Source organism: Felis catus, chromosome D4 (assembly GCF_018350175.1).
Source record: "Felis catus isolate Fca126 chromosome D4, F.catus_Fca126_mat1.0, whole genome shotgun sequence".
NCBI classification, from domain to species: Eukaryota; Metazoa; Chordata; class Mammalia; order Carnivora; family Felidae; genus Felis; species Felis catus.
In genome coordinates, this window is record NC_058380.1 from 27,108,539 (window position 1) to 27,120,657 (window position 12,119).

The 12,119-nt window shown below is 41.8% G+C and overlaps 1 protein-coding gene across 10 annotated transcripts in view; it reads right to left on the bottom strand.

The window, feature by feature from the left end:
• Positions 1-8,596, bottom strand: part of TUT7 (terminal uridylyl transferase 7) — a 63,162-nt gene extending 54,566 nt beyond the window's left edge. For 5 of the 10 annotated variants that reach the window (XM_045043501.1, XM_003995455.6, XM_019815838.3 and 2 more), the window contains exons 1-5: positions 8,462-8,596; positions 6,729-7,279; positions 1,483-1,664; positions 1,054-1,170; positions 375-552 (exon numbers count right to left, since the gene is read on the bottom strand). In XM_045043501.1, the coding sequence (XP_044899436.1) occupies positions 375-552; positions 1,054-1,170; positions 1,483-1,664; positions 6,729-7,248 (997 nt within the window). In that variant the 5' untranslated portion in view covers positions 7,249-7,279; positions 8,462-8,596. Of the gene's footprint in view, positions 1-374; positions 553-1,053; positions 1,171-1,482; positions 1,665-6,728; positions 7,280-7,492; positions 7,814-7,936; positions 8,052-8,141; positions 8,267-8,397 lie in introns of those variants that run through there. The other 5 variants (XM_019815835.3, XM_019815833.3, XM_045043499.1 and 2 more) reach the window with 5 other exon arrangements.
• Positions 8,597-12,119: the final 3,523 nt, after the last annotated feature.

The following is a 12,119-nucleotide window of genomic DNA, read 5'->3' on the forward strand; positions in this document are numbered from 1 at the left end:
GAAAAGTGGCTAAACAGAACTTTTCTGGTACCTGAAAATTACTCAAATGTACTTCTTAACTCAAAATATTATGTCAATTTAAAGAGACAGGAAAGTAAACAAATATATGCACAAGGGATTCACAGTGCCCCAATAATATGGGGCATTTAAAGTACCTGTGTACAATGAAATTCATAGTGAAAACAGGTTTAAAAATAATGCACGTAAAAGTCTTTGTTACCTTAGGGAAAAGCCAGGAGAAACAAAAACACACAAAAAACTAAGAGCTTCAGGACACGGCAAATCAAGTTCTGTTAGATGAAAATCGCTACTCGTAGGAAAAATGAATGAGGTACTTTTAGGTAGCTAAATAGAAAAACAAATCTAGAAAATACCTGGTAACTTGTGTTGGAACACATTTTCCATGATACGTTTAATTTCTAGTCTCTGTTCCAAGTTCTCATTGTGTAAGCCAAACTCCTGTACCACTTTGTCAATGGCAATACCAATTGCATTTATCTGGGAGGGTGTAGGCGGGGGTAACGTAGTGAGCAACTCTTCCTCCTGCTTCTCCTTTTAAGATCAATATTGAGATTAAAAATGACTCACACAGTTTTTACCTTCTACCATTCACTGAGACAACACCCTGTAGAATACTCTGGAATTATTTTTCTTAGCTCTCCCTCTCACCTTAGCTGTGTTAGTCTTCATCTCATCAAACCTATATACTTCTTTATGCACATAAAGTGATAACAGAAGGCAGGAATTAGGAAAAAATGCAGGGAAAGAACATTAAAAGCAGCAATGACAAATTATTTGCTTTATTATGACTGGCATAAGGGCATATACCTATGTCCTATTAATGACTTCACTCATCCTGATACTGTTCTTAAAGAAATTCACAAGACTGTCCCGCAAAACATACCTGACCAATGTAAAGTATTTTGGCTAAAATAAATTCAATAATATAGTCATGTTATTAATATCACAGTCTTAAAGGGAGGAAAGTCAAAAGATGACAAGTAAAAACAACTGAAAAGTAAAACATATTTGTTTGGGTTGCATTGAAGTTACCTTAATGTTTTTCTTGTGCCTCTTCTCTTTGATATGCTTATGGGCAAATGCAATGGATTCAATTAAAACATCACAAAGTTTGCAGGTGTACTTAGCTGTAGGGTAGTTTCTTGGTCGCTGTAATTCGAAGAGATTTATAGAGACATATATATGTATCTTCCAAAATACAGGCAAACAAAAATTAGCCAGAAATGATTTCCCCATCACTTTCAAAGCTGTTAATATATTATTGTCACTCTTTACTATCTTAATAGTCATTTTTTTTGAAGTAACTCTATTAAATCAAACTATCACTTTTATTTTTTAACCTGTAGTCCTTAAATACTAAAAACTACAGTAGGATACCTGACTCCTCAAAGCACATATTCCCAATTACTAACACAGTTTAAACCAAGACAACGATTTTAAGTAACAAATAAAAGACATTACCCTTTTGAGCCTGTCAATGAAGTCTCTCTTTAATCGCTCCTCTGCCTGCTGTAAGCCCAGGAGCTCTTTCATTGAAAGCACAGACTCATCAATCACCGGGCCTTCCAAGTCTCCGTCCTGCTCATTTTCCTCATTTCTAGACCTCCGTGGCTTCCGAGGTCTGGATCTCTGCTTCTTGTTTTCTTAAGTTAGGGGGAAAATATTATTGGCAATATTGAATAATACTGCTCTGATGAAAAAGCAGACCGTACATATTTATGACGTAAATCATGTGATTATCAGAATGACATCTGAACACAGCAAAAGGAAAGCTCTTCCATGGATAAAATGCGTGAATATTCATTAACCACCTCATCTGGACACATCAGTCCTCAGAAATCCTCTTTTTGGAACACTGAAAAAGAATCCATTTCAACCAATGTGATTTTCTCATTTCTTCCTGGTGTGCTCCCATACTCAAGCAATAGTAAAAATTATCCTCTGAAGGCAAGCATACTTGGAATTCTAATATACCTAGTATGTCATAATTACAATGTTAATGCATCATATTCTAGTGTGCCTGTAAGTATACTTGCCATTCCAATGAAAACTATCCATATGTGCTTTCATTTTTTGTAAGTGAACAAGCTCAACAGAGCAAAGGACAACAGGGTTATCTCCAAAGAAGTCAGAAATCAACTACATTCTTATCTGGAGTGAAAATCCATCATCTAGTTGTAAATTTACCTTTCATGTGATTGGGCCCTCCTCCCATATTCATACAAGAAGTCCAGGCCAAAATTGTATTTACTGAGGACTAGTTCCCATCTTATCTTTACTTTCATTTTAGCTTCTTTAAACAGCCTGCACACTAAGTACATTTCAAAGAAAAACGACCAGTAGTTGGAAAAAAAGTTTTCTGTATGTACAGACTAATTCATTTAAACTCTGCTGTTAGTTCTACAAGCTTTGTTAACTAACAAAACTTTTTTCCTTTTTTTAAACTTACAACTTTTCTATCTGGGAAACTGAAGATGACTGTGGGATTGATCTATAAACAATGGTTTTCAAGAGCTTTGATAACTTCTATCAAGCTCTGAAAATGAAGCTACCAGTAATACCTATGATCAAAATAAAACTCATTTCCCCAATTAAAATGGTGACAAATGGTTTGAATAATGTTTAAGTGGCTTATCAAAAATTACAAATTTCAAAATAGAAATGTACTGAAAAGCCCTGCATGAACCAATTCCTAGGTCAAGTTTACAGTGGAACTCATTTCTTCTATGGCACTTACAATGAAATCAGTTGACTGAAAAAAATTCTGAGTCAGAAAAGGGAGGTACAGGATCTCTAATTTGAAAAAAGCTACTGTGAACAGCTCTAAAGAAAAAGTAGCAAGCATTGTGCTTAAAGTACCAGAAGGTGAATATATAGTGAAATTCTGTGAATAGCTTCTATAGTATAAGTGGCAATTAAAAGAAATTGAAGTATTAGGACAAATAGTTTCTTTAAAAAGGCAATCAAAATGGACCAAATAAAATACTAAAAGGTAAGTATCATTTGCAGACAAAAATCAGTCTACTTTAATACTTACCACTCCTCTACTCCCAATTAATTTATCATAATCTTTTAAGGACAGTGCTCTTGGTCTGCATGAACTTTTTTTTTTTTTAAAGTTTTATTTTTGAGAAAGAGAGAGCAGGGGAGGGGCAGAGAGAGAGAGGGAGATGGAGAATCCCAAACAGGCTCCACACCATCAGTGCAGAGCCTGAGGCAGGGCTCAAACCCACCAACCGTGAGATCATGACCTGAGCCAAAACCAGGAGTTGGACACTTAGGACGCTTAACTGACTGAGCTACCCAGGTGCCCCGGTCTGCATAAACTTCTGAGACAAGAACTTCTTTTAACTTAGCTATGTGTCTATTCACATGTAATTTGCCTATCATTACAAGGTCTACACTAAATAATTACATCTGTGATTTCAGTGTTCATAATAAGTTTCTTACTTTGACGCTCATTAGAGATTTACACTAATATGTGCAATACCCATTAGAAAAGTCCACATTAGCTTACAAAACTGTAATTGCTATGGAACCCAATTTCTTTAACTCCTCCCTTCTTGATCACAAAGGCTTCTCACCTATTTGCTGTCATTTTCCAGAGTGACTTCGATTTCCCTCCAAAGAGTACAATTAATTCCTTATTGCTTTTTTAAACATTTTATTTTCAAGTAATGTCTACACCCAACGTGAGACTCGAACTCACAACCCTGAGACCAAGAGTCCCACGCTCCACAGACTGAGCCAGCCAGGCACCCCATTCCTTGTTTTTATACAGAGAAGTGGATGGCTGCAGAAATTCAGATGATGATGACAGCAGCTGTCATTACTGAGTATTTTTTTATGCGACAGATGCAATGCAAGCACTTTATGTGCACTGCCTCGTTTAATCCCTACAGTGATCCTGTCATGGATGCTAATGTTATCCCCATTGTACAGATGGGGAAAATGCTGGCCCAAGAAAATAACTTGGTTCAGGGACACATGACTAAATCAAAGTTAACAGGATTTGAAGTAAAGATTGAAGCATGGATGGAATTCTGAAATCCAGCCTTTTATCTAACAATGTAAGAACTGGAAAGAACTTACTAAAATCCATATCCATTCACATTTAGAACAGACTGTAACTGACAAGACAGTATCACCTTCTGAACTGAGTTTCACAGGACTGCATGGTAAAAATAGCAAGTAAAATCTCATTGACGGGAATCTTGGAAGGATAAAGCTGGGTACTGCTAAAGAGTTCCCATAATTCGAGGAAGGCAACCTAGCTCATCCCATGTGTCTTGTAACATGAATTCTCTATATACACTATTCCAAGTCTCCCACATTTTATTTGCATATGGCCCATTATTCCATTCACAAAGGACATGTGTATTTGAGTGGATATTTTCCAGCTAAGATCACTAATGGCATTGTCCCAAATACATTACATTGGCAATCTAGGATATGTGAGGGATGAAGTACAGGGCGGTAACATAGAACTGAAAGATAGAAAATAAGTATTAAAAAACAAAGCAACTCTAAGATAATTTTCATTGTATCTTCTCACATCATTTAATGAGACCCTTGCTTATTAAGACATAATTCTGATTCAAGAAAATTTCAGTCCCTTTAACGAGATCCTTTTTAGGATCCTGAGTGCAGTGCAAAGTTTATACTTCAAATTGAATTTCTCTCTACAGTAAGCAATTTTATACCACAGCTTAAAATTATTTCCTTTCTGAAGATTTTCAGGGGCTAGAAGCTGAGCAGTCCTTCATTTAGCAAATGTGAAAGAACATACCTCTTTTTCATATGGAGAGAATATGGGGGTTTGGGGATTGCCTTCAATTAAAAGGATAGTAAAAGTATGTACTTCCTGTTCAAAACCACTTAAAAGCAACTTTTTTGGTTGCTTTTCAGACTAAACAAGAATACATATATGAGGCTTTCAGTCTGTTAACAGTCCCTATTAGTATTTGTCTGGTTGCAAACTTTCGTTCTATAAATCTTTTGTTTCTATAATGCTACTCAAGATCAACTTTTTAAAAAAAAAAACAAAAAAAACTATTGGTAACTAAGTTAAAATGTCCATGTCCTACCTGGACACAGTAATACAAAAATACTTAAATGTACACAGACTTTTAAAAAGAAAAACACAAATCAAAAGTCAAGAAATTATCAATACATGTTCCATTTCCCTCTGTCAAATTCAAGGTCCAGTGAGGCTGTTAATGGCCAAAGCAGCACAGTACTCAATTTCAGGTTCACTTCCTCATCTACCACCCAGCATAATCAGTCTGGATAAATTTAACCTTGCCAAGCCACAGCTGCCTGCTTTGCAAAATTGTGATTCTACCTTGATATATCACGACAGAGCACTGCATCAGACACTTCCTTCAAGTTCTTTCTAGCATCCTTTCTAGCTTCAAGATTTATGAGGCCAAGATTTTCTCTCCTGACTGATTCCTTTGTAACACCTCATTCTGTTTGTACTCTTTGATACAAGGAATTTTCTCTTGCTTTTCCTACCTTAAGAAATCTAAAACAGCACCTTTTCTCTCATTTAACACTATCAAAAGACCCTCTAAAAATAAGTGACATTTTCTCTGTTAAGTATTCTACATGTCCAGGTCACAAAATCAAACGCCTTACCAGTAAAATACAGAAATGTAAGCTGGCCACTGTGAGATAACATGAAAGAAAAAAGGCCTCTGGACACCTAGGAGAGTGCCAATATTGCCTAGATGCATTTAAATTTAAAACAAACAAGCAAACAAACAACTTTAAAGTGCTGGCCAGTTTGCCACCCATTCTATATGGTCACTAAAAAAAGGCTCCCAGCCAATAAATTTAAAAGCCCATTTTCCCAAGCATAATTTGCATTTTCAGACTAAATACTGTTTTACTCTTTCCTTCATATTTATGAGTTTATTTCATTTCAGTAATTATTGTCCATTACATAATTTTCCTGTTTATAGAAATTATGGCTACATGGACAAAATCTACTATCCACCTTTGAGAAAAATGTATAAATAATCACTTTGGGGCAATTATTATCAAGCACACCTGGCCCTTAGAAATGGGTTTTGGTTCTACGGAAACTAAAAGGCAAAACTTATCTGTATTTCTGACTTTCGAAACTTAAAGTGTCCCAGTCTGTTTGCCGTGCAGCTCACTGTTGAGCAAAGAAAAAAAAAAAAATCCTAGACTATCCTCCTCTGGAGATCGATGCTCCCTCCAAAAGACATATAATCCTCTGAGACAGGAAATCTATGTGGTCTATATTGTGTATTTACATCGAGTAAGATTTTTTGTTTTAGCTTTATATTCTGTCATTTATATTATGGACACATTCACTATTCAAATACAAAATTACAATACATAATTTAGAAAATACATATACACCACTCAGAAAATATGAAACAGTCCCCAGGGGGATATCATCACCCTCTTCTGTAGAAAGCACCAATGGGAAATATGTTTACCGAAGGAAAATGAGCCTCACGGCACAGTAAACTTTTAAAGAGACCAATACATGCAACGTGTTGAAGTTGCCCAAATGCCACGATTACAGTTCTTTCTTAAGAGTATTCGCATTAAATAAGCAGAGACTATGAAAAATTGGAACTGCAGTGCTGAAAATAATAAACCTCATTTGGATGACAAAGAAAAGATACTGCGACTTTGGGCTTGTCACTTGACAAGTTGGAACACATTACCAGGGCTTCCTGCTTCCATTTCTGACATGGTTTCTAGGCTTGTCAAGTCTTTATGAAACAGTCGTCTTACAGTTCTGCAGCCTCGTCCATCCTGCCACCTATATCCATCTTCGCTTTCTTGAAAGGAGTCTTTTCTTGGTCGGTTTAGAACAGGAATTCTAGGTCCCGGTTTGAATTCCCTCCAGCTGTCTGAATTACCAGCAAGTTCATCAGAGAGCCATCTCTTACTCTGATCTTTGTGGTTGTCATTCATCCAAGCGGGCTGACTGTAAATTGGGTTTTTAAATGCATAGGGATTGCTGGAAACAGCATATGGTCCTTTTCTGGGGGTATTCCCATAGTTCCCTGGTGTTAATTTTTTTTTTGGAAGGCCTTTTTCCATTTTACTGCTATGGCCTTTAACATAGTCATCCATTATTAAATAATCTTGCTGGGGGTGAGCCCTTCTGAAATCCTCATCATCTATAGTTCCTCGGTCTTTAGCGCGTTTCACAAAGTAAGGTTTTGCGGCATCTCCCATGGTCTTTGACTTCAGTTTTCTTACTCTGCACCTGGAAGAAGGCATTTTGGGAAATTATCAAACCATAACAAGATATCATACCAAGCATGTGAAATACCACACGTTTATTGCACAGGTGCCCAAAAGTCTGTAAGAAACTCTTCCTTTCCTAATTTCCATCACATCCTAATAATCAGCACATTACACCAAAAGTTGGGAGGCTTGCTTGAGTCCTATCATAGTCTCCATGAAAATTAGTACTTACTATTTAACGTGACGATTACATCTGTGACTAAGGGAAGCTCCCTACAGTCTTGAGAACTGCAGTATAAAAAAAATGTTACTCACACCAAGTTGGTTGGCTTTACCTATAAAACAAAAGCGCTCCTCCACAAAACAAAACAAAACCCTCATCCCAAGCCTACGCTGTTAGAAAGCTCCGGAAACAGTCTTAAAAAAAAAAGTTGGCAATTACTTTTAAGTGTTATACAAAGTAACCAAAACTTTGTGTGAACGTAGCTCATCTCCTCTCGGCTTCACTTTTCTGTCCCTTCTCCGTCCTCCAGGGAAGGGCTTCGGCTCCCCCTCACTACCACTATTCAGAACCACAGGCTTCGGTCGCCTGGGCTAAAGAGGGGCTCGCTCCCCACCAAGAGTCCCCTCTAGTGAAAGGGACTGGGTTTCCCACCAAGAGACAAGTCCAGCTCACCTCCCCAGTCCTCATTCTCTAACCCCAAACAAGTTTGGTTTTGTCAAGAACAGCATTTCTCCCTCTTCAACCCCCCGTCTGATCGCCCCACCCCCGATCTGCCTCAGTTTCCACCCTTCGAGGCCGGAGGCAGAGAAAGAGGAGGCGTCCCCGCACTCCTGGCCACGAAGCCACCTCGGGGACCAGGAAGCAGGAAGTGACCTGCCTCCTCGATGGGGTTCCGGGGTCCCCCCGGCCGGCCAGGGGGCCGGGGTCGAGTGCCTCCACCCAAGTCCCTTCTTCCCCGGCGCCGGCAGGGTCTGACACAAAGTGAAGATGCGGACTCGAACCCGGGAGCTCAGTCCCCGCCGGCCTGGGGGCTCCCCGGTCCTCGCAACTGGGGCGAGGAGGCCGGCGGGGGAAGGAGCCAACGTTTCTCCCGGGCCGGGCCCGCCCTCTACTCCGGAGACGAGGGAACCCACCGGAGACCCACCCCGGAGGCGAGTCTGGGAGGGACGCGGGCAGAAGGCGCCCCGGAGCACTCACCACCTCCGCCGCGGTCCCCCGCCTCTTCCTGTCCCGGCCGGGCTCCCTCTCCGTGTTTTCCTTCGGCCCCACTTCCGGCGCTCAGCGCTGTCTCATTGTGCGCGATTCGAAGCCGGCGGTGCCCCCGCCCGAGCGCACCGCCGCGCACGCCGGAAACGCGCGCTGCGCCCGCAGGGCCGCCCGCCGCCCCGCCCCGCCTCCGCCCCGCCCCCGGCCCGCCCCGCCCGCTTCCGCCGCCGCCGCGGTCGCGCGCACCCTCCGGGGCTCCGGCGTCGAGTCTGGCCGGGGTGCCCCGCTCCGCCCCTCCTCTCCTCTCCTCTCCCGGGGCCGGCTTCCTAGGCCTCGCTAGCACCCGGGAGGCGCGGGCGAGCGAGTCTCTTGTGCTCCGCGGGAGGCGCGGAGCCCGGGCGGCTCGTGCGCCGGCGGCGCGGCTTTGCCCCTGGATGCTCTTGGTTGCGGGCGAGTGCAGGGCAAGTGCAGCCTGAATGTGAGGCCTTGTAGCGCTCTTGCTGTTTTTCTGACGATTACGATTCCGCGAGGTCTTAGAAATGCCCGCATCTAAGCCGTTCACCCAGATCTCAGTGTGGTCAAGGGAAATGCTTCGCTTTTTTCTTAGACTGGCTACGGATTTGTTTTACTGAACAACACAAAACCGTGTTTTCGAGAGTCTGTGTAATCGCAAAGGATGATCCGGGAGAACCATGCTCGAAATTTTGAAAGAAGAATGCACACCTGGCATTAGCAAACAACTCGGGGTTCCTTTTCTTTTCTTCTTTTGACCGTGTTACCTTCCTTGCTGTCTTGTTCTAAATGCTTTGAAAGCCTCGAACAACTAATAAAATCAGGGAGTGTTGAGAAAAGTTGACAGTTTTGGTCTCTCTGCTTTTTAGGAGCATTTAAATTTAAATCCATGAGATGCTGCGGAGCAAAGGTCTTAGAATAATAATGGACACATAAGCCCTGGGTATTGTCAGGCACTGTTCTGAGGGGCTTTACAAATATTAACTCTAATCTTCACAACAAGTCCTTCAGGAAAATACCATTATGCCCGTTTTAAAGATGGGGAAATAGTATTTATGCTAAAGTAAAGGGCGCTGCTGGAAACCACTTAATGAGGCAGAGTCCTTTATTAACTACTGTCTATGCTAAAGGTGATTTAAAACGTGTTGGTGCTACTTTTGTATAATGCCTTATCTAGATGCTTTGGGGTCTGAACAGACGTGAGAATCTAGCCAATAATCTGTCTGACAGGCAGACAATGGCCTTTAATAGGGTCTAAAGGGAGTGTAGTGATACATGAATACATTTATTATGGGACAGTAGCGTCACCACACCCAGTTGAGTAATTTTTATACAAAAGACCTGGTTGAGGAAAATTCGGCCTCAAGTGTCTCGAGTTCTACAGGATCACTGGAGGATACATCCTTTAAGAATTTAAAATATTTTTTATTTGCATTCTCTTCGATGTGTTCCCCAATGCCTAGCATCCATTCTGAATGTGCTTTTGAGATTTGTCTTGAGGGTAAACGAGGCTCTCTCAAATGAGATGCAATACTAATAAAAAGATAATGGCAACATAGCTCTTTTTGTCCATATTATACTGCAATGGGGATTTAAATTAATCATGGGGATCCTTAAAATCCAGTTGTAAAGTTTGGTTTGATTCTTCTTTGGTTGTCACTGTAGGGAATGCTGAGTTTCTCAGAATCTTTGTGAGGATTGTTTCTTGATCTAGACATATCTGTAGCAACTTGAAGCAGAAATTTTGGGGGCGGTCTGGTTCAGGGGATATTAACACTGCTCCGTGTGTTACCATGTATCTTCTGTCTTCAACCACATGCCTGACATTGTGATACATCTTGACAAGTCAACCTTTAACACACCCAGGGCTGGTGTTCTTTTTCTTTGTAGCCGGGGAGTCAGAAGTTCAGCGGTTGTGTTCATAGCTTTGTAGGCCAATTTTTTTCCTAGTGTGTTTTATCTACTTTGTTCAGGGAACTGTTGGCTCCTTCAAATATGTCTGAAATCCGGTGTCTTGCCATCTCCACTACTTCCAACCTGTTACTTACCACTATGATTCACGGCATTGCTGCAATCATCAGCTTTTATTTTTGCCTTCCTTAATCTCTACACGACAGCCAGGAAACTGATATTTAAAATCTAAGCCAGACTATGGTTTCCCCCTCAAGACCCCTCAGTGGTTCCCCATTCCTGTGGAAGTAAAAGCCACAGTTCATAGAATGGCTACAAAGCCCCTCCCTGTACTTCTGATCTCACCCCTAATGCCTCTTACCCCTTCATTCACTCCACCCTAGCCACACTACCTTCTTGTGATTCCTTCATCACACCAGGAGAGTTCTTGCCTCAGGACTTTGCACTGGCTGTTCCCTTAACCTAGAATGCTTTCCTTTCTTTGGTGTCTGTTTTGTTCACACTCTCATCTCCTTACTATCTTCTCTCAAAAGTCATTTCTCCCTTCTTTTTACTTTTTAAAATTTTTATTTATTAATTTTTATTTATTTATTTTGAGAGAGGGAGATAGAGCGCGCACGCATGAGTAGGGGAGGGGCAGAAAGAGAGGGAAAGAGAATCCCAAGCAGGCTCCACACTATCAGTGCAGAGCCTGACACAGGTCTTGAAGCCGAAAACTAAGATCGTGACCTGAGTCAAAAACCAAGAGTTGGACGCTTAACCGACTGAGCCACCCAGGTACCCCTCTCAAAGGTCATTTCTCAGGGCACTGGGTGGCTCAGTCAGTTAAGCACAGAGCCCAACACGGGGCTTGAATTCACGGACTGCAAGATCATGACCTGAGCCGAAGTCGGATGCTTAACCTACCGAGCCACTCAGGCACCCCTGTAAAAACCCAATTTAAATTGTAACGAGGGCACAGGGCTGCAAGAGCACCTGGCTGCAGGGGTCCCAAGCAGGCCAGCCACTCACTCTTGACAAAATTCGAAGGCCGAGAGACAGTGGTGGTGAAACGGGAAAGGAATTTATTTCAGTGAGGCCAGCACCAGGAAGACCACAGACTAGAGTCTCATAGACTGTCTCCAAAGTGCTGAAAATACTTCTAGGTTTCTTTAAGGAGAATGTGGGGCAAAGTTGGGCGGGTACGTGCAGGTAAGCAGTGAAGTTCAGGTAGATCATTGTCTTGGAGTCAATCACGTGGGGTCTTGCTGGCTCGGGGCAGTGGTTATTGCTTGAGGGAGTAATTTCGGGTTCCCATCACAGGATGCTTTGCCCTGCAGAGTCTTTTGTGTGAGTTAAGAGATAAGCTGGAAGGAACTTAATTAGGAAGTACAGACTGAAGTCAAAATAGAGGTAGTTGAAGTCCTCTGTCAAAACTGGCTTATACAATGAGGATTATTTATTGGCTCACAAAACTGGAAGTTCAGAGTGGTGGTATAAGCTTCAATGTCAGCTTTATCCAGAGGTTACACCCTCCTGTGTATATGGACCTTGTCTTCACATACACAGGAGGGCATAACCCGGGGGGGCATGATGACAGTGGCAGTTCCGGATGTCACATCAGTCCACCACCATACCCAGCAGAAAGGAAGGTGGCCTCTGGAGGCCAGGAACAACTTTCCAAGAAACTCTTGCAAACTTAAATCAATCTTTGGGAAGGGGGATGCCATTACCCTCAGACCAGTGT